General features: G+C 38.4%; 1 protein-coding gene across 1 annotated transcript in view; it reads left to right on the top strand.

Moving 5' to 3' along the window:
• Nucleotides 1-26,694, top strand: part of HDHD2 (haloacid dehalogenase like hydrolase domain containing 2) — a 34,835-nt gene extending 8,141 nt beyond the window's left edge. The window contains exons 2-7 of the mRNA XM_036756321.1: nt 2,061-2,171; nt 5,695-5,903; nt 9,719-9,803; nt 19,817-20,033; nt 22,501-22,564; nt 25,408-26,694. Coding sequence (XP_036612216.1) covers nt 2,071-2,171; nt 5,695-5,903; nt 9,719-9,803; nt 19,817-20,033; nt 22,501-22,564; nt 25,408-25,511 — 780 coding nt within the window. The 5' untranslated portion in view covers nt 2,061-2,070 and the 3' untranslated portion in view covers nt 25,512-26,694. The remainder of the gene's footprint in view (nt 1-2,060; nt 2,172-5,694; nt 5,904-9,718; nt 9,804-19,816; nt 20,034-22,500; nt 22,565-25,407) is intronic.
• Nucleotides 26,695-26,958: the final 264 nt, after the last annotated feature.

The following is a 26,958-nucleotide window of genomic DNA, read 5'->3' as shown; positions in this document are numbered from 1 at the left end:
GCTGCTATGTTTTTCCCCCCAAAAGTTGTCTCGTATTTATTTTCTACACACTCAGATGTGTGCTGTTACCACTCCCAGCGGATGTAAGCTTCTTGAGAGCAGAGACAGTTTCATATATATTTTTGTTATCCTCAGAGACTGGCATATGATAGATGCTTATGGTTGGATTGGTTTCCACCTTTAACTCATAATGTAGAAGAACCAGTTTTAATACAATTTCACCTGTACCTTCTGACCATTTATGCAGAGTTTCCCCGATACCGAGTGCTGAGCAACAGCTAACTGCCTGCCACCGTTAGCCTTTCCCTTGCCCTGCCTCCAGCATGGAGCAAGGCAGAGTTGTGATGAATGGGGGGTTTGGCAAGGAAGCAGCTTCCTTGGTATTTATGGTTCCTCTGCAGGGCATCCTGGGAGCTGGGAAAATAATCCTAGGCACCAGTAACTTGTAAGTGAAAAATATTTGCATGAGTTGGGCAAATAGTTGGGCAACTCTATTCTGAAGGAGAGATTCTTCCGCTGGAGTGGGGCTTGGTGGATTCATGAATTTCTTCTGTGGCTGGTTTATAAATATGCTAGGTACAAGACCAGAACTAAATCTTAGTGGGTAAGAGTGAGTTTCATAAACATAATTTATTGTTTGTCGTAGATCCTCTTGTAGTAAAATAAAAGTTGTGTCGTGATAAAGGCAAACATTTATTGTCTTTTCCCTTTGCCCTGCCAGTATTCTCGTAGGCAGATGACAATTACAAATAGTCCCTATTCATAGAATTATAAGGTTTTTAGAGCTGGAAGAGATCATAGTAATAACCTAGTCCAACCCACTCATGTTATTGGTAAGGAAATTGGGGTGCAGGGTCAGTGACTTGTCCAAGGTCACACAGCCAGTTAGTAGAAGAGCTGGAATTTAAACTTAAGTCTTCAGACTCTTAGTCCAGTCTTTGTACTGTTCCCGTTCCTTTAGCTCATAATAACTGTTTCCAAAACTGAGGTTCTAGCTGAACCCCTCTGATGTGCCTGTGTTATCGTGCCATTTATATGGAGGGGCACGGTAGAAAAGGGGAAAGATGTTTTGATTTAAACATAATAATGGTACTAAGTCTGTATTACTTGGTAAAATGTTTTATAAAAATTTTGCCGGATATGATCTAGGCTTTTTATTTGGGCGGCTTTTGAAAGAGCCTAGATAGACACCACGTTCCTCTGTCTCATGCTTTCCATCTGAAATGTCTCATATAAGAATTCCCTCTCCATATTTACTGAAGTTTCTGAAAATATACAAGAAAAACAAGATGTAGGTCTTATAAATATAATTCTATACCCGCCTTTTAATTTAGAGTAGAAATTTGACCTTGGTTGCCATAGCATCAAATTTATCTCTTCATGTTATACTCTATAAAGAAAGATTTAGATGGCCCATAAAATCATCTGCCCAGTTTATATCCTACCCTTGAAGCATAAGAGGATGGTTGGTCTGTATTCAAAGAGAAGTGTCCTAGTATGCACACTCATTTAAAAGTTGGGGGAGAATAACATTGGTAAATTAAGGGAAATATCATGGTATTTATGCAATATTTATAACCTATTTGTTTTTCCTTTAGTGACCTAAATGTGTCATCAGAAAGTGGCAAATGTGCATATGGGATTTCAGGATAGGATCTAAAAAACATTCATTTTCATTATGATATAGCAAACATAATAGGAATTTGATAACCCTTAGTACTTTCCCTTTCCTCTTAGATCTACTGTTTTCTACATTTAATATGTGGTTACATATTAATCTGTGGGAAAGATGGTTTAAATATCGTGATATACTCTGACTTTCATTTTTGCATGTTCTCTTTTATTTTTAATCTGTCTTGTAGGAAAGGTAGAGTTAGAAAGAAGTTTTACTATTTGTTTTGAGTTCTTGCTTTTCAAAAATTTGGGTTTTTGTCCATAAGAGTGATCTTAGCACCGAACGACATCTTTCTCTGTGTGAATGATTCTGTTTGCATATTTAGCAGTTTTTATTTTCCATTGTCTTCTAAACAGTATTTTTAATTTCATTTTCTTCTTCCTAGGGAATGAAGGATGGCGGCACGCCGTGCATTAAAAGCTGTTTTGGTGGATCTCAGTGGCACACTTCATGTTGAAGATGCAGCTGTACCGGGCGCACAGGACGCTCTTAAAAGGCAAGCTTTCCTCCAAGTTCAGCCGACAGATATGTTTGTGAGTGCCGTTTTACCCAGGCAGATCATTAGCTAGATGGATGGTCTAAAGATGATACTTCATAAACTTACCCTCTAGAAGGTGACTGCTTTGGGTTTCACCCTAAGGTGCACGTATTATAATATTATTAAACATTTTGCCCTAAGCTTATATGGCTTTAAGTAGCAGTGTGGCCAAGACACTAGCTGTATCACTTAAGCTGTCGAAGCCTCAGTTTCTTCATTTGTAAAATAGGCTTGATAATACCTGTACTGTCTGTCTCATAGGGTTGTGATGAGGAAAAGGCTTTGTAAACACTAAAGCATTATGGGATGGGGTGTTTTTGATTATTGTATTTTGGCTGTTTGATTTAATCGGCATTATTTTCCCCATTCACTTCTCCTCTGTAGTGGGATATAGAATATCAGTTTTCTTAAATATAGAATATCCACAGAGAAATAACCAAACTTGAAGATTGGAAATTCCAACTGATAAGAAAAGCTTGTTGGAAGTGAGCTTTATTTTCTTTTTCTTTCTAGCTTAGCAGAAATGTTAAATTTGTTTAAATAGAGTTAAAAATAAAAAGACTGGCAGTTGTGGCTTTGGTCGCATAAACCGAATGGGTAAGTAAGCTGCCAGGTGGGGGCTGCCTTATACTTCTCTTATATGCCCCACAATGCCTAGCTTAGTGTTAGGCAGAGTTTGGTTCATAAAAAGTTCAGCAAGTCCAGGCCAGATATTGTGAGTCAATATGATTACTTGTGTTCATTTGATACATTTTCTTACTTACAAAAATTAAATTTGAAAAATTCTTAATGCCTAACATTGTTGTGGTTTTGTTTGTTTTTTTTTTTAAGTTTAAAAGACATTTACGATGTTTGTGAGGTAGTCAGCCAGTTCATAGATAGGTACTACATATTGTGAGTACAAAAAATATAAAAATATGCTCCTTTCCTTTGAGATTATAACCCTGTGGAGGGTTTAAGACGTGGGTGTAAGACACAGTGAGAACACTTCAGAGGCAGTTGTCAGGTCCTCAATTGTCTAATGTAATGGTTTACAACCTGTGGGCCATAGACCGATGATGGGCTGCAAAATAGAAGGTGTCCATAAATGATATTTGAACCATAGATCGAATGGGATGATGTTTTCAACTGGAAGGGACCTCAGGTCATCTAGTTCAGCCTCCTCATTTTATCCATGAGGAAAGTGAGGCCCAGAAATGTCAGGTGACTTGCCCAGGTGACACAAGTAGTGACAGGTGGTATTTGACCTCAGGTCCCTCAGACTGCAAGTCCATGTTCTTTCCACTGTACCGTGCTGCCTTTCACTATGTAGGTATGTATGTATGTATACACACACTTATATCATATAGGAATATAAAGCATAATACATGTGTTTTATACATACATATATGTGCTTTATATGTTTATGCTTGTATACACATATATACATGGTATTTTTCTATTCTATTGTATCTAGATTGCTGTTGTCATTAATGAAATACAAATTCATTTCAAAGCATTGCTTGAATTCATAGCAGCTTCTTGCCGTTATGTATTATGTCAATCAATGGATAATAATTTCTGAGAATCTGCAAAAGACACTAAAAAGGGTTACTCATAATTTGAGAAGTTTGGGAACCACTGTTAAAGTAATATCATTTTCATTCTTTGATATAGGTCAGGAAAATAAAGTGCCATAGAAATTCAGAGGAAGGGCTAGGTCAAGGTAAGCTAAGTATTAGCTTTTCCACTTTACAGATGGGCAGTTGAGAACAAATAATCTCGTTCAAAGCCACAAGGAGAGATAGTAGAAGAGATGAAACTTCTGATTGTGGACTTGGCCTCCCGACTATGTAACAGAAACAGGTTCTTCCGATTAGCAGGCTGTTCCGCCTCTGATTAGAACCTTTGTTTATTTAAACTAGATTTAGTTTTTAGGACTGCAGGTGAGAAGAAAAGGAAAATTGTGTTAATGTATTTGGCTAAATAATGACTTCTCTAAGTAAGTGTGTAAGTCTTTGATCCTGGAGGCGCAGGGACCTGCAGATCACTCGGATACTAAGGACTGGCACATTTCCATTCCAAAGAAAAAATCCTCAATAGCAGCACTGCCGGTTTTCGTTTCTATAGTAACAAATAGGCAAAGGGAAGGTGGGGGAGTAGTAAAAATACAAGTGAAAACTCATTAAAAATGATGTGACTATTTCAGTACTTACACATGTTCATTTTTAGGATAATAGTTTTGTTGAAGTAATCAATTTTTTTGAAAGGAAAAACACCAAAGTTAATGTGTTTTGTAGAAAACCTGCCACATGGACAATTATATTTCCAAGAAAGAGTGAATTATTTAATAAAATAAATTTGGTGTAGTGTCCTTTGGGTAAATGCTCTCACTCTTTCCCCCTCCCCTCTCCTTCTCTCCATTTCCAAGTTTCTCTATCTCTTCCCTACCCCCAACATTTTAAGTCTCTGAGACTTTAAAAAGTATGTGAATTAGTTATGTCTATAAGCATAATTAATTTTAAAAAATACATTTAAAATTCTCTTTTTAACAGGAGCCGGAAAATTACTTTGATTCTCAAACTTAAAGTCGTAAAAAAGCTTAGATTCTTACCCCACTGTCTCAAGGACAGTATAGACCGTGACATCACATCACCCAAATCAAAGCATAATTCAGATATTTTGGCCTCTAAAAATGGAACGTTCTACCTCAGCTGTTCAGGTAGCTGTCGCTTGCTAGCCTTGACTACAAATGAGATAACACATAAAGCGCTTTGTAAACCTAAAAGCGTGATCCCGATGCTAGCTTCCCTTGTTGTTTTGGCCGCCGTTGCTCCTGTTGTTGCTAAACTGGTCTTGGTACCTAAGGAAAATTAATAGTAAATGGGGAGAAAAATCTCATATTCTTAAGGTTTCACAGCAAAAATCCTGCCTTAAGAAGCAGAAGTGTTGCCTTCCGCGCTCTTCTCTTCATTAGCTTTACAACCTTGAGCGAGTCACTTATGTACTCTGGGTCTCAGTTTCCGCACCTATAAAATGAGGAACTGAGCTCGATAACTTTCAAGAGTCTTTCCTCCTGCCTCTGATTCTGATTCTCAATTTTCTTTCAGAATTCACCTGTGGTGGGATTTTTGAATGTAATTGTTGTCAAGCTTGTTTTTTTTTTGTTTTCTTTTTTTCTTTTTTTTTTTTTTTTCAAAACTTAAACCCTGCAGTAAGTAAGGTGCAGTTCAGATAAATATGAGAACACCGCTGAAGCACTGATGGATGGATACAGCTTTCTGGGATATAATTTTGCTGGTCCTTGAAGTCAAGAACGGCTAACTGTCTAAGCAGTGATGAAGTGAGCCTTTTGGTTCTAAAAACATGTACCTTAGGGGCTTGTTGTATGCAAAACTGAATGCTTATTATTATAGAAACCTAGTTCTATTTGTTAAACTGTGTTGTTTTTTTTCTTCTTTAGGAAAGTGCTCCATTGACACCTGCATTTTCCTTTCTTTAGGTTACGTGCTGCTCCTGTTGCCATTAGGTTTGTGACAAACACAACCAAGGAGAGCAAGGTGGAATTGTTAGAGAGGCTGAAAAAAATGAATTTTGATGTTGCTGAGCATGAGATATTCACTTCTCTGACAGCAGCTAGAAACCTAGTGCAGGAGAAGCAAGTTAGGCCCATGTTGCTGATTGATGACCGGGCACTACCAGACTTTCAAGGTAGGAGAAATTTAGAAACCTTTTCTTTTGTGTTTGCTCCTGAAAAAAAGAGGTGTTTATCCTGATTTTCCTCTAACAATTTAGCATGAAATAGCTGGTGTTACTGCTGGTGATTTAGTCCAGTGTTCTTTTATAAGCTTTTCGTGTTGATCCAATACCTAGATTACAACCTCCTTGCTACTTCTTCTTGTCCTCTTATATAAGATTTTAGCTCGTTTGTATTTTCGTCACCTTTAAGACATCTCCTTTGTTTTTTAGACAGTTTTGCTTTGGATGTGGAACCTTATGTTTATATTGATGATCTTGCCTCCATGTTTCCTTGTACATATAACATGTATGAGGCAAAATGACACCACACAGAAAGAAAGGTAAAAATTGAGTCACAAAATGTGGACAGTTTTTAAAAATTATTTGAAATGGGTGTATTTTTGCATAGAACATCTGTATATTAGCAGGAAATATAGTCATATATTTACACTTCTGGTTTTACCAAAAAACAGGAAAATGTATTTCATTTTTTATTAGGCTTTTCCTTTTTGATTTTATTTGATGAAAGTTGGGAGTTTTTATTCCAATATGGAGCTGGTATTGAAATATATTCATATTGAATCCCAGGTCTGGAACCAACCTTAAGATATTTTCTGGTCCATCACTATGCTAAATTACTTTATTAAGATACTACCATAGGAATATGGAAAATGCCCAAGTATCTCTGCTAATAGGGTAAAGGATAATATAGATAATTTATGCACAGTAATCCCAGACTTGGCCAAAGGTTTTAGCTGCTTCCTTGCTAAAATTTTAATGATTATTAGTGATAATAGGAATGACTCTACTAAACTAAAGTGACCACTTTAGGGATTCATGATTTCATAGGTCTGAGTTTTCCTTCCTCATCTTAGTAGGTGATCTTCAGGGCTGTGTGAGGTATCAAGGGAGGACTAGCACCTCTGGTGGGAGGGCTTGCTAAGCCCTTTTTGGGGCTGCTCATCCACCTTTGGTATCCATCCGTCACCCAACTCTCGCCCGGGACTCAAGAAGCTGTAGCATGTGCAGCAGCCACACCCTGATAAAACCATCTCGGCAGTGGGTTAAACCAGGTCAAGGGTAACCAACAGGCCTCAAACCTGTCGGTGACTTAGGGGGATGTCTACCCGAAGCATGTGAAGACTTCCCCTGGCAGAAGGGGCAGATGAGAACAGTTGTTTCAGTGACTATGAAAGTGGCTGAAGCAGACACCATGGAGCACTTTAGAGCTAGGTGAGACATCAGAGATGCCAGCGTCATCCACTGCATCCCAGGCCATTGCCAATCATCTTGACTTTTGTCTTGCCACTTCAATGACTCTGGAAGTGAGAGTGAGGCTGACAACTTTGTGCAACCCTGCTTCACTTAATTCACACACAAGTCAAAGGATATCACCCTGTGATGTCATTGGTCCTCTCTGAAATGAAGGACAAACCACATCGATAACAGAAGACCTTCGTGCATTGCTGTCCCTGAAAACTTTGTTCCTCTCAGCCAGCTGGCGATGGGCCTCTGTGAGCTTGGCCAGGCTGGTCTTTGGGGAGCTGACACATCTTCCTTTGCCAGGTTTTCCAGAACTGGTACTCCACTTAGCCTAGCTTTGGCCAGGGTCACCTCCATGCTCCTATGAAGCAGTGCAGGAGGATTTAGTGGAGGTAGTACTCTGAATGAATATGAAACCTAGAGGGTTTCCAGGAGGTGCTCCCTCCTCAGAGAAGCCTTTCCTGATCCCACCGGGTCTTAGTGTTCTCTTATAATTAATATCTTTTGTTTTTTTATCTCTTCTTTGCATCCTTTTACTCTCTGCCCCGTATTATGCTTATCATGGTATGTTTTATCACTCGCTGAAAAGTAAGCTCCTACTTTCCAGCAGGAACTCTTTAATTTTTATATTCCCAGGGCCTACCCTGGTGTCTTGCACATAGCAGGTAGAGGCTTAATAAATATATGTTGAATTCTTTTCACTCTAGTTCCCTTACCTGCTGCTTCATGGGAAAGTTAGTGATAAGACAGCTGCAGAGAGGCAGAATAGCCAGGATCCAAGATAATACACACTTTGCGTATGAAACTCTGAATAATTAAACTGGCCATACTCGTGCAGTAATTTTGCAATTCAGCCAAATCTTGCTCCTGTGCCTCAGTGAATACCAAAGATGAATAGAAATGGATGAGTTAAAAATTTGGAAAGGAAAAAAATGCCCCAGTGGTGGATGTTGCCAACCAGTCAAGTAGAATCGGTGGATTTCTAGAGTGGATCCTGCTGCCCTGACGTGATACTCCTTTCTGTGGCTTCTTGGGGTTCCCCCTAGCAAAAGAAATGTGGCCTGCAGTAATATTCTCTCCTCGGCCGCATATCAGAGATTTTGTTCGCAGCACCTCAATCTCCTTCCTCTGCCCCTCTTCCCCTCTGTCCCTGCTCTGTAATCTCAAGGCTTCATGGAAGTGAATAGTATGTCTTCCTCATAAAAGAACTGGATCCCCAGCCTTACATTGAGTGAGTCAGTGACCTGAGAAGATGTTCTGAAATTCTAGTACCAAGGAAAGAACTCCTTTCATAAACCCTCTCAAGAATGTCCTGCAAGCTAAACCCCAAGGGACCAGTTCAGTCCCTCCGGGCTCGGCAGTGTGAGTTTTCCTCCATGGAAGCAAATTACAGAGTGGCCATGGCAGAAGAGCTCACCAGCCTGCAGCCGGTCTATGAGGAGCCATGGCAGAGGGAAAGAAGACCTCATCAGAGCTCCTGCTCCAAAGCCTTATGGCATACTGAAAGAGAAAGTACATGTGGGTGGATAACTGAGGGCCCCCACCTAAAAGGAATCACCTGGAATATATAAGATCAGCAAGGATTCATGATTTTCATCAGGGTAGGTACTCCGCCCACCAACATAAGACCTCTTTGCCTTCGTGAATTGCCAGACTGTAGATTGCAGGAAGGATAATGAGGCTGGATAGAGGCAGATTATGAGGGCTAAGGCTTTGGCATGGTTTAATCAGTAGTAGTAGCAGTAGTAGTAGTAGTAGGCGTAGTAGGCGGCGGCGGCAGTGGAGAAGGAGGGAGTCAGTAAGGTTTTTGAGCAGAAAAAGGATATAACTAAATTCATGTATTAGGAAGATTAATCCACCAGTATTATGCAGGTAAACTTGGAATAGACCAAATGTGGAAATCCTAGGCAGGAGGTTTGCAAAGAATGTGACACTTTGATAAGCAAAATTGTATTTGGGCTTAAGCAGAAAATTGTGTGTGCAGGCTCCAGTATACTGCATGTTAACTGAGAATGGGCCAGCCTTAACTGTATCAATCAGAGAGTCCAATTTATCTTGCTTGTTGAATTTTTAGTTTCTCATCAGTTGATATTGATCTGGTAGGTAACTCTCGTCTGTTCTTGTTTCTTATAATCAGTGAAGTTTTTTGAAGTTAGAAATTACTTGTTTCATAGCATCAGGTTGTTACTTCCAGTTTTGTTTTCCTGGATTCTATGCTTCTGAAAGAGTGGGAAAAAGTTTATTGTGCTTTTTAGTCACTTTTTTAAAAATCTCCCTTTCTTGCCGTTAAAAAAATAATAATGAACTCTTGTGCTTCTAAAGTATAGCATCAGAAAATGAATAAATGAATGAATAAATGAGTAAAGTAGAGCATCAGGATGTGTACTTCTGAAGTCCACTTCAGGGCACTGTATGGCTAAAATGGGAATTTATACGTGTTGGAAACAAAGTGGTTATATAAGGAGAAAATATACAATTCATTTTTCAGTGCTAATTTCAGCAATTCTATTTTTGCCCCCTCCCAGGAATACCAGTAAATGATCCTAATGCTGTAGTCATAGGATTGGCACCAGAACATTTTAATTATCAAGTTCTAAATCAAGCATTCCGGTGAGTCTGTAGTTTAAAAATTCTCAAGCTGTTTTCCTTTTCAGCTTTTGTAGAAAGTCATCTCAGGAATTACTGGACTGTTTTTTTCTTTCTCTGATAACAGTAATCAAGTGATTGAACTTTCATCGCCTGCTTCTTTCCACAGCCTTGCATTTGTTAAGAATATTCTGCATGTTATTAAGTGCTCTTTGTGGGGGTGGGTTTCCTGATGTTGTGAGTTCTTCAAGTCAGGGAGTGTCCCAGAGCTAGGTAGGCTAAGTCCTTTCCTCTACTATATTTCATAGGATCACAGCGTTGGGTAAAATTGACTACCAGCCAGATGCTTTAAATCTTTATTTTTACCCTCCTGTGATTCTCTAGTTACTGAGCTAATTTCTTAGGATGATCAGCACCCAATTTAATGGACTGACAACAGATTGGACTGAATAAAAGTTTTTCCCCAAATGGAGTCCACTATTAGGAAGGGATGGGTATGTTTGGCTATGCTTTAGATGAATTCTTTGTGCGCTGAGAATCCTGAGAAGTTAATTTACTTTTTGTGGGCATGAAGCTCATTCCTAGAGGTTAACATTCTGTGTGGCATCAGAATTGTTTGGCATTTATTAAAGGCCTTTGCTGTACGTAGCCGTCCTTGACATGTAGAAGACACCCAAAAGTAGTCACTCTGGCCAACGCAGGACTTCAGGTGTGAAATGGGTAAACGAAGAGAGAATGTTTGAGCAGCGTTCCCTCTGCCCATGAGATGCCTGGATCGTAAACACCTGCTTATTTGCTTGACGGCTTCACTGTCCCAGACTCATAGGGGAAAATAGGGAGTTGCCTCAGAGGTCTTTGCCCCCATTGCTCTCCTTGGTTTTTGAAGACTCCACAGTTCACAGTGATCCTAATTGTGTGAGGGGGAAAGAAGAGTTGGCCTTTCCGTCCTTGCCATGCTGCATCCGCTCATAATTTGTCCTTTCTCTGCTATGAGAAGGACCCTTTGCTCAGAAAGAATAGTCTGAGGTTCCTTGTTTGCCTCTTGCCTATTCTGGTCACACCCACGTTGTGTGAAGCTGGCTTTAGGCCATTCTCAATGTCCTTCTGCTGGGCTTCCTCAAGGGTTACTCTACTTCAGCTCCTTGGGGAAGATTACCCTACCTACCATTTACATCCAGACATCTCTAACTACACTAACCTGGGCCTTAGCACTTTATTTCTTACTCCAGAATCAGACTTAGCCCAGCTATTTTTTATTCACCTCTTTAACCACTAAATTCAAGGAGAAGGTATTGATTGAATTTAGCCTGCAACTTGGGAAGGACATCTTTAATAGGAAATGGGTGGTCTGTGTCTTAGCTGCATAGTAGCCTCATGGTAATAAAAATGTATCTTGACTTAATACTGACTTTCTAATTGCTCGGATGCTGTCTAATTAGTACACTTTCCCAAGCATATTGATTTTTAAAACGCTACATTTTAAAGCATTACAGTGCACTTATAGGTCAACTCGAATTTCGCAAATGCACTTAACAGCTGTGTGGAGAGTTAACGGCAAGGATCGGAGGTCTTGCCCTTCTTTGCATATTGATGTTTCCATAGAGAATATGCCTCCCAACAAATGACTGAAGTTATTTGAATTGTGTGTGGCAAATATAGACACTTGAAATGAGCTGCTGATTAGTTCAATTACAATTCAGGTTGATGATGAGAATCAGAATTAGGTGCTAAATCTCATTGCTTTTCTGCCTTAAAAACTGGCCCTGGAGGCACGTTACCTTTGGGCATATGCTCTAGCCTTATAAATTATATTGGATCTTATTTACCGTGTGTTTAGTGGGTAGGCCTCTCTCTCTGCATTTAAAAATGTATTTGTAAATTGCTGGATATTTGTCTTAGATACTTAAATAGAATTAGGAGCAACTAATTATTCTTAAAGAATCAAGGCTGTAAGCTTTTAGGTGGCTGGAAGTCAGAGGGAAGGAGATGAGCCAGTTCTAAAGAAGGGATTTGATTCAATATTTGTTTGTATAAACCTCCAAATACTACATAAGAGTCATAGAGAGTGGTTCTTAATGGATTGTGTTTCCATTCCATCCAACTTTTCCTATTTAATATTTCAAAAGAGAAGAGTGTTTTCTTTTTCTTTTTTAAAGAAGTAAGAAGGTTTGTCTAAGCAACTCACTGTCTTAAGCCACAAAATAATTCTTTATGGGAGAAAAAATTTTGAAATAATAAAAACCTAATAACAACAAACTCTATCTAGATTTTGGCCATTTCTGAATAGAAGTGGGTTTGTGGAATCCTAAATTGTTGATTTTAGGGTCCTCGGATTGAATTTAAGGACACGGGATCATAATTCCCAACATTATTCTCCATTGTGTTAAGTTTATGTTTCAAAATGCTCGGTAAAGTTGACTAAAGATAAAGTTGACTAAAGATTGAACTTCGCTACTGAATTAGGAGTCCAGCTCCTGTAATTGAAAGCTCTTCTGCATCTTTACTTAAAGATTATTAGCTGTAAAGATGTCTCAGTTCATCCTTATGTAGTCAGTAAGAGAAATAATAGGTATAAAATAGATGTCCAAGCTTCTCTTTAGGACAAATCTGTCTTTTGTTAATTTTTTCCCCTTTTTGTTCCTTTACACTCTCCACTCTTCATCTTCTAATATAGCATTTTGATGCACTACAAAGTCATCCTAAGTATATCTCAGTGTAGATATATATAAATATATCTTTGTTGGTGGTTGGGGTTTTTTTTTCCCTACCTCCAATTTCCTGCCACATTTCTGCTTTCTAACAATCTTGTTAGAACCAAGTTTGCAGACAAAAGTAAAAACTTAGAATTCCCTGTGATAGATCATTGATAAATGAATGGGGTTTTGAACATTGGAAGAGAGACCACCTATGAAAATAAACTACCTCAAATTTCAACATGTTTCTAAAATTCAAAAAAAAGTCAAACATGAAAACAAACAATAGGAGGGAAAAAACTTAGAGGCTTTTTTTTTTGAGTTGTGAAAATAGTTTAAAGAAAAATACTTAAATTTTTGCAGATAGTGTTCTTAATTATAGGGGCCTTCATCATGTCATCAGACAGTGATTACACATTAAATGTATAAAAATTCATTTTTAGAAATGTGCTAATTTATTAAAGAGTCCACTTTGAATAATTGTCGAAGCCATCCTCTGCTACCTTACCCTGGGGATTAGGGCATAGGTAGGGAGTTAAATTGCTCTAATGTACTCCCTGAAGAAAAGGAGAGAAAGGGAGCTGGAAGAAAGCCAACTATTCAGGCTGCAGCTATTACTGAATTTCTGAAGACGACTCTTTACTCTTTCTTTCTAAACATTGAAGGCTCCAGGCTTTAGGATTTCCAGAAAACTTGGTAGCACTACACAAATGAGAAACATTTTTTGCTTTTGCTTTTTCTAAGTGCAGACTGCCACTCTGTCTTTGAAATAGTTTCTCCTTAATTAAAGCCCGTATCATGAAAATAAAACACTTTAGAGATGGGAAATGTGTTTAACATTATAAAGAACTTGAGCTTCTTAAGTATCCCATCAGTTTGTGCATTTAGAAGAACTTGATGTGCAGATTTAAATATCATATACTTGATAGAACTGAATCAAATTTCCAGGAGATTCATTGCCCTGACTTCAACATTTGAAATGATTTTGGTACACAATTAAGACGATTCTCACTGCCCCAAATTAATGTTCTAGTAACTGGATCTGACTTCACAGAGTTATATGAATTTGTTTAATAGCTATCTTAGATTATAAACAGGACTAATATCAGAATGACTTGCACACAAAGACAAAACTACTTGTTTTAAATTGAATGCACATTCTCATTGAATCTCTTTTTAGCTGGTCTTTATCTTCACTGAAGATTAAAATATCATCAACAGGCTTCTCAGTAAAGAGTTGCATTCACTCATAAATAACAGGGTAGTCTGGCAAAGGTTTTTCAAAAAAATTTTAATCACATACTCCCATCAGGAAAAATTTTTTGGATGTGCACCCCCAATATATGTATATTTCTTTAAGTACTTTAGTAGTGCTGTATTAATAATTATATAAATAATAAAACTTTAAAATAGACATTTTAAAAGGATGAGGTAAAACTGAAATGATAATTTATCCTAAGAGTCTACAGCCCCTGGAGTTTATTGATTTGGGCAATGACATAATCAGACCTCTGCTTTAGGAAAATTACTTTGGCAGCTGTGTGGAAGATAGGTTAAAGAAGGGGGCACTTGAGGTGGGGAGACCAATTCAGTGTCTGCTGCAATTATCTGGGTGAGAGGTGACGAGGGCCTGAACTAAGGTAGGGGAGCTGTGAGTAGAGAAAGGACAAATATGAGAAATGTGGGGGTGTCAATGATAAGTTTTTTCAACCTGGTGGATAAGTGAAGGGAAAGTGAGAAGTAGAAGATAACTCTGAGGGGCAGCTAGATGGTGCAGTGAGTAGAGCACCAGCCCTGAAGTCAGGAGGACCTGAGTTCAAATTTGGCCTCAGACACTTGACACATGTACTAGCTCTGTGACCTTGGGCAAGTTGCTTAACCCCAATTGCCCTGCCTTCCCCCCTCAAAAAAAAAAAAAGAAGAAGGTAACTCTGAGGTTGTAAACCTGGGTATCTGAAGGGGTGGTGGTGCCCTTGACCATAGGGAAGTTTGGAAGAGGAGTGGGTTTGGGGGGAAAGGTACGTACCATGAGTGAGATCTGCAATCTGTGACATTCAATTCATGCTTGCTCATCTGTTTACTCACTGTGTCTCCCCCACCCCCACCCCCTCCGCCAAATGAAAAGGGAGAAAGTTGGGTTCTTATTCCCTGATCACTTAGCTCTTATTCCGTGGCTGCCCAAGGGAGGCAGCCATGATGTGTTCCAGAGGGGTAAGGCTGGGTCTGCTGGGGTAGGATAGAATTTTTCCCAGTTGTTAGTAACTACCCTAAGAAACTACTTAGTCAGAAGGTAGGGAGTCAGAAGAGTGGAGAGCCAGCCCAGAGGGAGGTAGTGGAATGAGAACATGTTGGAGGCTTAGGGTAGGTATGATTGTGTTGGAAAAGCCCCACGATTGACTATTGTAAAAAAGGAAAAACCCATCTCCTCACCCTCTGATCACACATTCCTTAAGGTCAGGCCATTTCCACCACTGGGCCTGGGCCCTCACTTTGGGCCCCCAACCAGACCCACTGTTTGATGGCAGTGTGATAATGGGAACATTTTTGTGTCATATTCCTTGAGAAAATGCCACAAAATTATAAATGACAGTGTGATCCTCCCTTGATATTTTTCAGCTTTATCTAGTATGTCAGTTCAGTTTCACTGCTTGATATTTTGTGTTTGTCTTTTTGATTTTAATTAAATAGAGCATGCTGCTAAAAATTGTAATTTCACGATTTTAGCAATTGCCTAATTTACATCTTAAGTTCAGTTTGTGGTTCACACTGCTGTTTTGAAACAAAAAGCCAATAAAGTTTTCAGGGGAGACATATGCTTAAAAGTGACAAAGCATTGTCCAGGTAGCAAAGCATTTGATAAAACCAAAGATCCCCCTCACTGAGGTAATGACTCAGTATTTGCAAATGCTGCTGGGAAAACTGGACAGCAGTGTGGCAGAAATTAGGTATAGGCTAGCATCTGACAGCATATAACAAGATAAATTCCAAATTAATACATGATTTAGCCGTGAAAGGTGACATAAACAAATTAGGAGAGTAAGGAAGAAATTACCTTTTGGATTTATGGAGAGGGGAAAAGTTCATGACCAAACAAGGGATAGAGGGTCACTGACAGTTAAAATGAACAATTTTGATTATATGAAGCTTAAAAGTTTCTGCACAAACAACACCAGTGTAGTTAAAATTCTTATTTTAAAATTAGAAACAATTAGAGAAAAATCTTTGCAGCAAGTTTCTCTGTTCCAGGATATATAAGGAACTGATTAAAATTTATGAGACTAATTGCCATTTCTCAATAATTAAATGGTCAAAGGACATAAACAGGCAATTTTCAAAAGAAAATCTATATGAAAAAAATGTTCCAAATCACTAGTAAATTAGAGAAATGAAAATTAAAGCACACAAAAAATGTAGCAGCTTTTTTCAAGTCCAAAAAAATGGATACTGAGGGGTGCCCAGCTATTGGGAAATATCTCAAGTTACAGTATGTGCATGGAATGGGATGAAATGTTATTGTGCATAAGAAATGTTAAAATGGATAGTTTCAGAAAAAAGAAACTGGGAAGACCTTTATGAACTAATATGGAACAAAGTAAGCAGAATTAGAAGAATAATTTATACATATGTGTACATTAAATATGTATATATATAGTATGTATGTATATATACATTATAAAGAAAAAAAACCTTTAAAAACTTGAGAACTCTGATCAATTCATGAAATAACTATGCCACAGATGCAGCGTGGCTACCCACCTCTTGACAGAGAAGCTGATGGACTCAAAGTGTTTGAATATGGCCAGTTGGGGGATTTCTTTTCTTGACTATGCATATTTGCTGTAAGAGTTTTTTTCTTTTTCAGTGGGAAGAGGTGAGGAAGCAGGCAAATTTATTAAAGGAGAATTTAAAAAAAAACCCCACAAAGTAACATGCAGATACTTTTTTACAGATTGCAAACCTGTTTCTAACAAAATTGTTAGAAGGCAGAAATGGGGCAGAAAACTGGTAGGGGGAGAACCCAACCATGAACAGTGAGATATACTGAGATATACTTAGGGCAACTTTGTATTATACCAAAATGCTGTATTAGCAGATGAAGAGTGGAGAGTGTAAAGGAGCAGAAAGGGGAAAAAAGTTAACAAAAGTAAGACAGATTTTTCCTAAGAAGAAGCTTGCACATCTGTTTTATACCTACTATTTCTCTTGCTGACTATGTAAGGATGAGCTGAGACATCTTTGCAGCTAGTAATCTTTAAGTAAAGATGCAGAAGAGCTTCCAATTACAGAAGCTGGACTCCCAGTTAAGTAGCTAGGTTCAATCTTTAGTCAACTTTACCAAGCATTTTGAAACGTAAACTTAACAGAGAACAGTGTTGGGAATTATGGTCCCATGTCCTTAAATTCAATCCCTGAGGGCCCTAAAATCAACTCATTATTTTCCTCCCCCAAATCCATGCCTCTTCCAGATTTAACCCATTTCTGTTTAGGGTAGAGCCATCCTTTTGGCGTCTCAGGTTCCCCATCACCCTTGACATTTAATTCACTCTCCCTCACTGCACATAATCTAGTCAGTTGCTACATCTCATAGCTTCTACCTCCATAACATGTTTTGCATCCATCCCTTACTTGCTACACCGTCCTGACTCAGGCTTCACCCCTCAATCTGACAGTGGCAGTACTCTCTTAATTGGTAGTCCTGCTTTAAGTCTCTTCTCCTGTCTAATGCATTCTCCACACAGCTGCTAAAGTAATCTTCTTAAGGCATAGATCTGACCGTATTGCTCCCCCACTCAGTAAACTTCAGTAGCTTTTAGGGTCAGACTTCCTCTGATATTTACAACCTGGCTCCATTTTCCACCATAGTGGAAAGAACTGAGGACTAGGTGTAGAGACCTGAATGTTCTAGTTCTGCCTTGGCCCCTAGACAGTCATAGAACAGTTAGTTAACATGGCTTTTAACTTCCTTAAGGCTGCTTTTTTTTTTTTAAGTTAAGGAGTTGAACTAAGAGTATCTGTAACTAAGGTTCCTTTTGGCTCTAAAATTAGTATAAATCTATATTTCTCCTTAGCTTTTTCCCCCCATTTTTAATGATCCTATTTTTTGTGACCTTCCTTTTAAGTTTTAGTTTCTTTTTCTTCTAAATCAGGGTTTGGCAAGCCAACTTGCCTGCCCATAAACCAAGAACAGTCTTTACATTTTTAAATATAATAAAATTTTATTTAAAATATATTTTTAAAATCCAGCATGCTTCGCTGTCGGTATTGATAGAAAAAGCTGACCCTGCTCTAAATCATTAGTGTTTTGGGGTTTTAAATTTCTTGTAGACAATGACAAAAATTTTTCCTGGGTTTTTGCTTGCCATCTTGTGCTGTAGACTTTCAAGCTAGGGCTGCTTTGTTCCCTTTTCTCTTTGTGTTCCAGAAGAGCTTCCAATTAGGCAGAAAATCTCAGGCTTTCTCTGGTAGATTCTTTCCAATTGCAAAAGCGACCTTAATATTACCTTAGAAACGCTTTAAGTACTGTGATAGACATGTGGATGTTTGCTTTGTATCAAAGATCTGTTCATGAATAACTTGGATAGGGTTTAATTTCTAATCCATTCTAACTCTGTACTGGCTCTGTGTAAATGTAACAAAATATATACTGTAAGAAAGATTGATAGGAGCAGGAACCACTTCACTGAGAGATTTGTACATCCTGCAGTCTAGGGGGGGCCCAGTTCCCATTTAGAGTAGTGTCGAGCAACCCACAGCTTCACCCCTTCCAGGGAAGGCACTGAAATACTGTCTGGGAATTAAGTACACACATCAATCAAACTTACAAGCCCTTTCCCCAGTTAATATATAATAAAATATTTACAAAGCTAAATCAAATGTTTTTAGTTTAGCTGTATAAGTGGAATGCAATTTTGAGGTCTGTTGCATAAAGAAATCCAGTTCCCCAGCAGAGGAGCAAATGAATGGGAAATGGGGGTGGGGTGGGGGGAGCAGCTAGTGAAGGACACTAGGAGGTGATTTATCCATTAGCTGTGGTTCTTTAAGGCAAGCGCAGTGGCTTTGCTAGACTTTTAAACAACTAGATCATAGAACCTCTCCTAAGAAATAAATTTCTGTTAATATCAGTGATTGAATTTGAATAGTAGGAAAGGCTCTTTCTTGTACCGTGAGCCATTTGTAGTAATGTGGTGCATTGTAACTAACACTTGGGCTTAGTAATAGCCCAGTATTGGTTTTTACTTAATGAAATATTTAATCACAAAGGTCCGAATTCTGCATCTCCCACAGGAAGGTAGTCTTGAGACCACTGACAAAAATAATTTAGCAGTTTGGTAGTTGAGTGCTTAATTACTAGAAATTGTTAGGGAAAAGATGTGATGAGTTCTTAAATGGTGAGCATACTAAATAACTTAAGTAAATGACTCAAAATAACATAAACTAGTGAGATTATGCTGGTTAAAAGCTAGTTAAGTAATCAAATTCTCTTCCCCCGTTATACACTATATGAATGTGATTGTTGAGAGGCTGCTGCTGTCATTACCATTTGGGGGTTGGGGGGACAATATCTGAGTGCACTTGATTGGTAGGTAGGGTCTGTGGTTGAGTATAGTATTTGACTGGGGTGGGGGAGGTGTGGAGGGGCCGCCTCTGTTTGGCTTCATGGTATCAGGGTAGACGATTGTAACTTTAAATTGCAAACTCAGCTCTGGAAAAATATATAGCTGGCATATAACGTTACTACTGTAATGTTAGCAATTATAGAATTGAAAAACATTAAGAAGATACAAGAAAAAATAAGGATTAAGCTTGGAATCAGAAAATGAGATTTTTTTTGAAGCGTTTAAAAAATATGTAAAGGAACAACTGAGTTCACAAGTGCTTTAGGTATTAGTCGAGGGAGTTACTAAAGCAAGAAAAATTATATTAACTTACAGAAAGCTCACAATCCTCCTGCATGTACCACTCAGCAAAGACTGAAACTACCCATCTTGCTAACAAAGTTAAGCTTTCTTCCTTGAGTAATCTTTTTGAGTTCCAGTTCCCCCAACTCTCTTTCTTTGATGATGTAACTCAATTGTCCAAGCCAGTAAAGGCAAAAGGTTGAAGCGATCCCCAGATTAATAATCTGTCACCTTTCTTCAAAGCATCTGGGACTGTAATGCACAGCAATCTTTTCTCTTGAAACCTTCGTGTATTCATTAATTGACAGCAATCTGCTAAATGTTAATAAGGAATTATATATTTCTCTAAACTAAAAAAAACCTCATTGTTTAAGGCTAACGTCCTTCGCTAGCATTGCACAGCTCTTCTTAAAGTCAGTTTGCATTTTTTCCCTCCTTTTTCTAGGTTATTACTGAATGGTGCTCCTCTTATAGCAATACACAAAGCTAGATATTTTAAGAGGAAAGATGGCTTAGCCCTGGGACCTGGACCATTTGTTACTGGTTTGGAGTATGCTACGGATACTAAAGCCATAGTTGTAGGGAAGCCAGAGGGAAAATTTTTCTTGGAAGCTTTGCGTGGCATTGATTGTACACCAGAAGAAGTCATTATGATTGGAGATGTAAGTAAATGTCCCATGATTGTTCTGTCACACCTAGTTAACTGGTTTAGAATAGCTACTTTAGGAAAGTAAATGTAGGCCTTATATGTATGGTAATAATTCAAGTTGTTGGCATAATTAAAATAATGTAAACTATTTGTTGACCCAAAGTAATTTTTGTCTTATTGACAGATAAAGATAAGATAACCCACTTGTCTGATCTCTTTGAGATACAGCCCTAGAAGTGGTATTCCTGGGTCAAAGGGTATGCACATTTTTATAGCCCTTTGGGCATAGTTCAGAACCTAAGTTTTAAAGGTTTCTATTAATTCCAAAGAAGATGGTGAAGCACGTATATACATTTATATCTGTGTGTATATATTTATATTTAATATATATTTATATACACAACATAGATTTTTTAAAAGTGCTTTGTTGTAAGCCTTCAAAATTACATAAATATCAGTTGTTATTAAAAAAAGAAAACCTTGACTTCCAGTTGATAAGTCGTCAAAGGATATGAACAGGCAGTTTTCTAAGGAAGAAATTCAGACTGTCAAAAGCCATATGAAAAAATGTTCCAAGTCACTGATAATTAGAGAAATGTACATTGAAACAACTTCAAGGTTCTACCTCACACCTATGAGACTGACAAAATTGATAAGATGGAAAAGACAAATGTTGGAGGGGCTATGGGAAAACAGCCACATTAATGCGCTATTGAAGCTGTGAATTAGTGTAGCCATCCTGGAAAACAATTTGGAAGTATGCCCCAAAGTTACTAAATATATTTTAAAAACTTGAAAGCCTCTTGTGGAAGCAGTCGTGAGTTCTTATTAGTAAGGATAACAACTGATGTTTGCCTAATATTTAATGGCTTACAGAGTGCTTTACCTACATTTCCTCATTCAAGCCTCATAGGAAATCTGTGAGGGAGGCCAGCAGAGCATAAGCTCCGGTTGGCAGGTTATTATCAAACTACTTGTTGTCCAAATATCAGCCTCCATTGGTTCAGAGAAGCCCATCATCCCCAGAAGTTTGGCTACCAAGTGATGGGATTTTTCAGCCATGGAGTTTATGAAGACCATCTGCTAAGAGTTTTGAATTGCATTGTGAAGAGGCAAAATAATGGATCCTTGAAGTATTGAGAAATCTAATTTCCGCATAGGGCATCCTATAATAATTACTGATATTTGCATAGTGCTTTACAGTTTACAGAATACCTGTACAACATATACTCTCATTTTATGTTCATAATTATCTTGTGAAGTAGGTAAGGCTTGTGGCACTGTCTTCATTGTCTAAATGATAGGTTCATAGCTTAAATACAGGTCCTTTTAGACTACTGTTCTTTCCAGGACATTGCAGATTAACATCTTCATCAGACCCTGGTCTATCAGTGGCAAGTGGGGGTAGCCCAGTTTTGAATCATAGAATTGTAAGAAAGTTTAGAGTTCATCTATTCTACTCTTCCCTATCACTCCACACCTATATTACAGATAAGGAAACTGAGTCAAGTGACATTAATTTCCTTGCCCAATCTCACATAGTAATTAATAGTAAAACTGAGACCAGAATCCAGCACATTATTTGGTTTCTGTATTACTTTGTCCCCCTATAATTGGATATGGATAAAATTGCTTTCCAAAGTAACTTGAAGAGATGAGATTTTAATACTCACTTTCTCAATTCCCAGTCCTCCATTTTCTGAATTCTGCTATCTGTTATTGAGTTGTAGAATCATATAACCTGATGACACCTTTAGAAGCCATATTTTTATACTATTCACTTGCCTCTAGAATTGTACGACATTTAAACTATACCTAAAAAGCAAAAACCCTGTCTTGTGTTTTGATATTCTCAGGGAAGGAGCATTTTTAATGTTCTAATATTTTCCGAGAAGGAAAGAGTCTGTCCTCTCATAGAAAATACATCATATGAATCTCAAGGCTATACGCTAGAATACCTGCCTTCAAAATCTAACACAGTTAGTGACTACTATGTTACCTTGGCTTAATAACTTTAGAAGCTGAAAAAATGGGAGGAATGCTGATTTTTTCATTGCCTGCTTTAATGTGAAAAATGGCATCTATTTCTGAAAGTATAGAACATTTAACTTCAGTAAATATGTTCTCTGTGCCTCAGAAAACAATTTTGTTACTATAATGCCTATTCCAGTCCTTAAACATTTCCCCCACAAGCAGGACACAGCTCTGCTTTCAGAATACTTAGCTGGGAGACTGCTTTGTCTTCCATCTTTCTCACTTGCTTTTCATGGAAGATGATGGAATTGCAGTAGTCATTATATATGAAATGTAAATCATACCTCATTTCATTTGTAGCTGCATGGAAATAAATACTCGCACTTAACCATACTGATCTTCATACTAGTTGGTGGACTATGGGTTGTTTTTCTGTATTGACTTTTTACAAGTAGAGGCTGGTGTGTTGACTGGTGACTAAATTAATTCTGTGCTATCTTTCCTAGGACTGCAGAGATGATGTTGGTGGAGCTCAGAGTATTGGCATGCTAGGTATCTTGGTGAAGACTGGTATGTATCTTTTAATTCTGCCTACCCTCCTAGGCAGTACCATAGGAAAAACAACAACATTGGACCCAAAACTACCTGTCTGCAGAAGTGGCAGAGCCCTCCTTATGCCTCCAATTAGAAGTGGAATGCACTGAAGTTCCCAATGGACAGAAGCCTATAGGGAGAGGGCCTACATTTACCACTTAGCTTCTCCATAGCACTCCGAACTTTATTGTAATGATAATTGTGAGATCTGCATTCACTCATTTACATCCAGAATTCAGCTCGTGCTTTCTATACACCTCCAGTGCCATCTCAGGTTGATTAGATCAATTCACCACTGGTTACAGTGTTTTGTAATATATAGAGACAACATAATTATTCCTTTAGTTCCTGTGCTACACACACACGCACGCACGCACGCACGCACGCACACACACACTTATATGGCAAGGGAAGGAGAGAGAGGATAAAGGCATCCCACTTGGCAGCTGGCCATTTAAACAGTCTAATACATAATAATCAGCATTCTTAATATTGGCATTTTCTCTTTTTTGTTTTTTTGCCTTTTAGCCTATTTATGATTAGTAAAGAAAAGTTTGGGAAACAGTAGGAATTCAGATACTTGAGACCAAGGTATTGCAACACTGTATTTCCCAAATACAGTTTTCCACTATAGAACATAACTGACCATGAGTCATTTGTGGCAGTAGATAAGGCCCAGTAATTTATCTTATATCCTATTTTATTGAGAATTAATGAATTTAGCAGAAAGTAACCAGAAAATCTGTCAAAGAATCATCATCAAAGCCGGGCTGTGTGTTCATTTTTCCAACTGCTGTTTGCTTAGTTACATGAAGTGATAATAAGACCACTTAATATGACTGTTCAAATGAAAGAAGATTTAAAATATACAAGTCCTTCAAATTCAGAAATAGAAACCAAGAATTACTCCCCTGGGGAAGCCACATTGGCCCCAGTGTGAGGAAAATGGCTTTTGTCCAAGATGATGTTCAGGTCATTCCGTGTACATTCCAATATTCAGAATCGTTCTTCTGCCAAGGATTGAAAAGTATGTAGTATGTATTTTTGCTCTGCTGTTCAGTAATCTCAGACTGACTTCAGATTATTCATAACCATAGCCCTGGATCTTCTCCAAGGTAGGGAAGTGGTAGTTGTCACAATTGCTCTATTTTATTTTGCTTGTTAATCCAAATTATATGTACCTTTCCATCAATGGCTCTTTTGCCCCCTCTGCCTCTTCTTTAACTTCATCCATGAAGATGAAGTAAAATGTCTAAATTCATGATCTTGCTATCCTTTACACATTCTTGCCTCTTGCTATTTTATTTCTTTGTAACTTAGGAAAACCCCAAATGTAGCACCCGCTGTTTTGTACGCTGTGCCTGGATGTTCCTATCCAGTAGCTCCAGGTTGGACTCGGTGACCTCTGAGGTCCCTTCCAGGTCTGAATCTGTCATCCTGGGATCCCGTGATCCTGTGATTGAGGATCGACTGAAAGGGCCTGAAATGACCCTATTTCTGTTCTTCACTGGCCAAGCTCCCTAAGTGGAACCCCAGGTTACCACCTAAGTTGAAATAAACATTCTGTTACTTGTGGCTTGCTGCAGAGGAGTTCAAAGGTTAGCCAACAGGGAAGCAAAATCATCTGAAAGGATTCCTGTTTTAGGACTGAAGAAATTAACTCCTGCACATGAAAACTTGTCTCAGAATCTGAAGGATTCTGAGATAGGAGACCTCAGTGATCATTTAGTTCAAACCATGCTTAAAAAAAGAATTCTGACTACACCTTATCAACACGTGGCTTCCCAGCCTTTGCTTGAAGACTTCAAGTGAGAGAGAACCCACTACTTCCCAAAGTAGCCCATCCTGCTTTTGGATAGCCCTGATTATTAAGATGCTAACCTCATAGGGTATGAACCCTGAGACCTTCACGGTCTTGGGCACCCTTCTCTGGACTCTCTGTAGTTTCTCATTGTCTTTCCTGACCCAAATATCATACTCCGAATGTAGTCTGACTAGTGTAAGCTACAGCCCAACTGGGGTCTTCTCATTTCTAGATTCTCTCTCTCTGTCTGTCTCTTTCTCTCTCTCTCTGTCTCTCTGTCTCTCTCTCCCCCCCCTCCCTCCCTCTCCCTTCTCCTTCTCCCTCTCCTCGTCTCCCCCTCTACCTTTTCCTTCCCTTCCTTCCTCCCTCTGTCTTCCTTTCTTTGCCTCTGTTTCCCTCTCCCTCTCCCTCTCCCCCTCCACCTCAGTCTCCCTCTCTTACCATATCATATTGTTAATTCTAAAACAGCAAGGAATTATGAGAAAAGGCAGGTTGGGAAGTGAGAACAGGTAGAACAAAGAAATAGAGAACACCTCACATTCGCATAGTATTTTATATACAGTCTCTCATCTTACAGCCCTGAGGCAGGTGGTAAAACATGATTCCCATTTTTGCAGAGGAGGAAATAGTGATTGTGACTTTTCTTGATCCCGATTTAAAAGTATTCATTTCATGTTCGTTCTTGTCTTTACAGTAAGTGGAGGGGAGGGGAGGCATGGTTTTGGCAGCTACAGAAATTATAAACTGCCATAAAGCAATCCACTAGCTGTGTCATTTGGCACAGTTCAGAGGCTCTGAGAATGGGGAATGGGAGGCTTTTTTGAACGACCTCCTAGTCCCATAAAAGCTTCTATAGGAGATGGTTACCTTCTGGTTCTCCAGTGGTAGGGCAGGGGGTGGGGCTGGGGGTGGTGCAGAGAAGGGAGGTTCTCCGATGACTCAGGTGCTCTAGGACCAGGATTAATTTAACATCCAAAGCAACTGCCTTTGTTTGCTCTGTTTACTTTCATTTCAGGGAAATATCGAACAGCCGATGAAGAGAAAATTAATCCAGCTCCTTACTTAACCTGTGAGAGCTTCCCACATGCTGTGGACCACATCCTACAACATTTACTGTAAGAAAGGAGGGCAACATGAAACAACTTTGGCGTGTAACTTTTTATTTCCCAGAATGCATTTTTGAAAATGCATTGGGCCAGAACACACAGAAATGGGCTCTTATCACATTGTAACCCTCCTTTGTTATGCATTAATTAGAGGGAAAGGTAGCCAGTCACCAAACCTTACTAATCCCAATCCCTCTTATTTCACAAACTTGATAAAACCTAAAGAAACAAAAGCTGAAATTTTGTGCCATTCCTTTTAAAATATTCATCAGATTAAACAGTCCTAGGAGAGAAAATCCACCATAGGGATGGTATTCTGCTTGTCTTTTAACTATTACTCTAGGAGGGAGGAGTATTCATTGTGTGAATAAAGTTGAATCAGTTTTTTAAATTATAAAACAATGTGTTAAAAGGTGCATCAGCCTGTAGTTTTAGTATTGATTCCAACTGTGAAATCCATCAAATATTTTAAGCAAATGAAACATGTAGGAAGTAAAATGAATTATCCCTTAGACCAAGCAATCAAGCGAATTTGCTTTAACGAATGATGAAAACTAGATTATCTGCTGTATTATTCCCATCACGGGTGACTTTTTTTTTCTCTTCATTAGCCAGAAATGACTAATTTAAATTTAGAGCCTGATTTTAATTTAAAATAATGTTACCATTAATAACCTATTCATTGCAGATACCTATTATACTGTGTAACAGTTGTTTTGGAAATTTTATGTAAAATTAAAACTATCAGTATTTTACAGATGTTTTAATTAGACATTGTTATTAACAGGAACAGTGCAGAAACTAAAATCAAGCCTTTAATGTCTTATAGACCATGCATTTTTGAAGTTACTGTCCACCAGAGTCCTATTAACTGTACATTTGTAAGATTTCATTATTTTTCCCTCTAACACTATGGGAAAAATCTTTTAGAAGCTACTGGGACATATTCAAGCTTTTATGTACTTGGTTAGTACAGCTGTAAAATGAAATCCTGTCATTTAGCATGGATCATTCTTCTCATGTTAAATCCACCAAAATGAAGGGGCCTAAGCTGGTAATAATTTCCCTAGCACATTTGCATACTGTGATAATCCCGGTCCTTTGCAGTTGTTGTACAGGGCTCTTGGGCATTAAATTATTAGAATGTAATTGTACATCATCATAGCATTCACCTTATTGAAACTCATTGGTGTTAATGAGCTGTGTGTTTTGGTACTTCAGTGAAGGTGGTTTTGGATAAGGCTGTGTTGAAGTGGTCGTTGTCTCTCCTTCTAGTCTTTTTCCACAGGCCACTAAACACAGTTTGAATATCACAGACCGCAGAAGGCCTGAGTTCAAAAAGCATATGATAGGGACACAAATGGAAATCAGAGCTGCCTAGATCCTCCTCCATGTTTTTGGAACTACCAATGTGGTTGTTCTGCCCTTTGGACTGATTTCACTCTGCTTTAAAAGTAGGA

Source organism: Trichosurus vulpecula, chromosome 1, assembly GCF_011100635.1.
Source record: "Trichosurus vulpecula isolate mTriVul1 chromosome 1, mTriVul1.pri, whole genome shotgun sequence".
NCBI lineage: Eukaryota > Metazoa > Chordata > Mammalia > Diprotodontia > Phalangeridae > Trichosurus > Trichosurus vulpecula.
The sequence above is the reverse complement of the archived record's forward strand: the minus strand, read 5'-3'. Positions and strand labels throughout refer to the sequence as shown.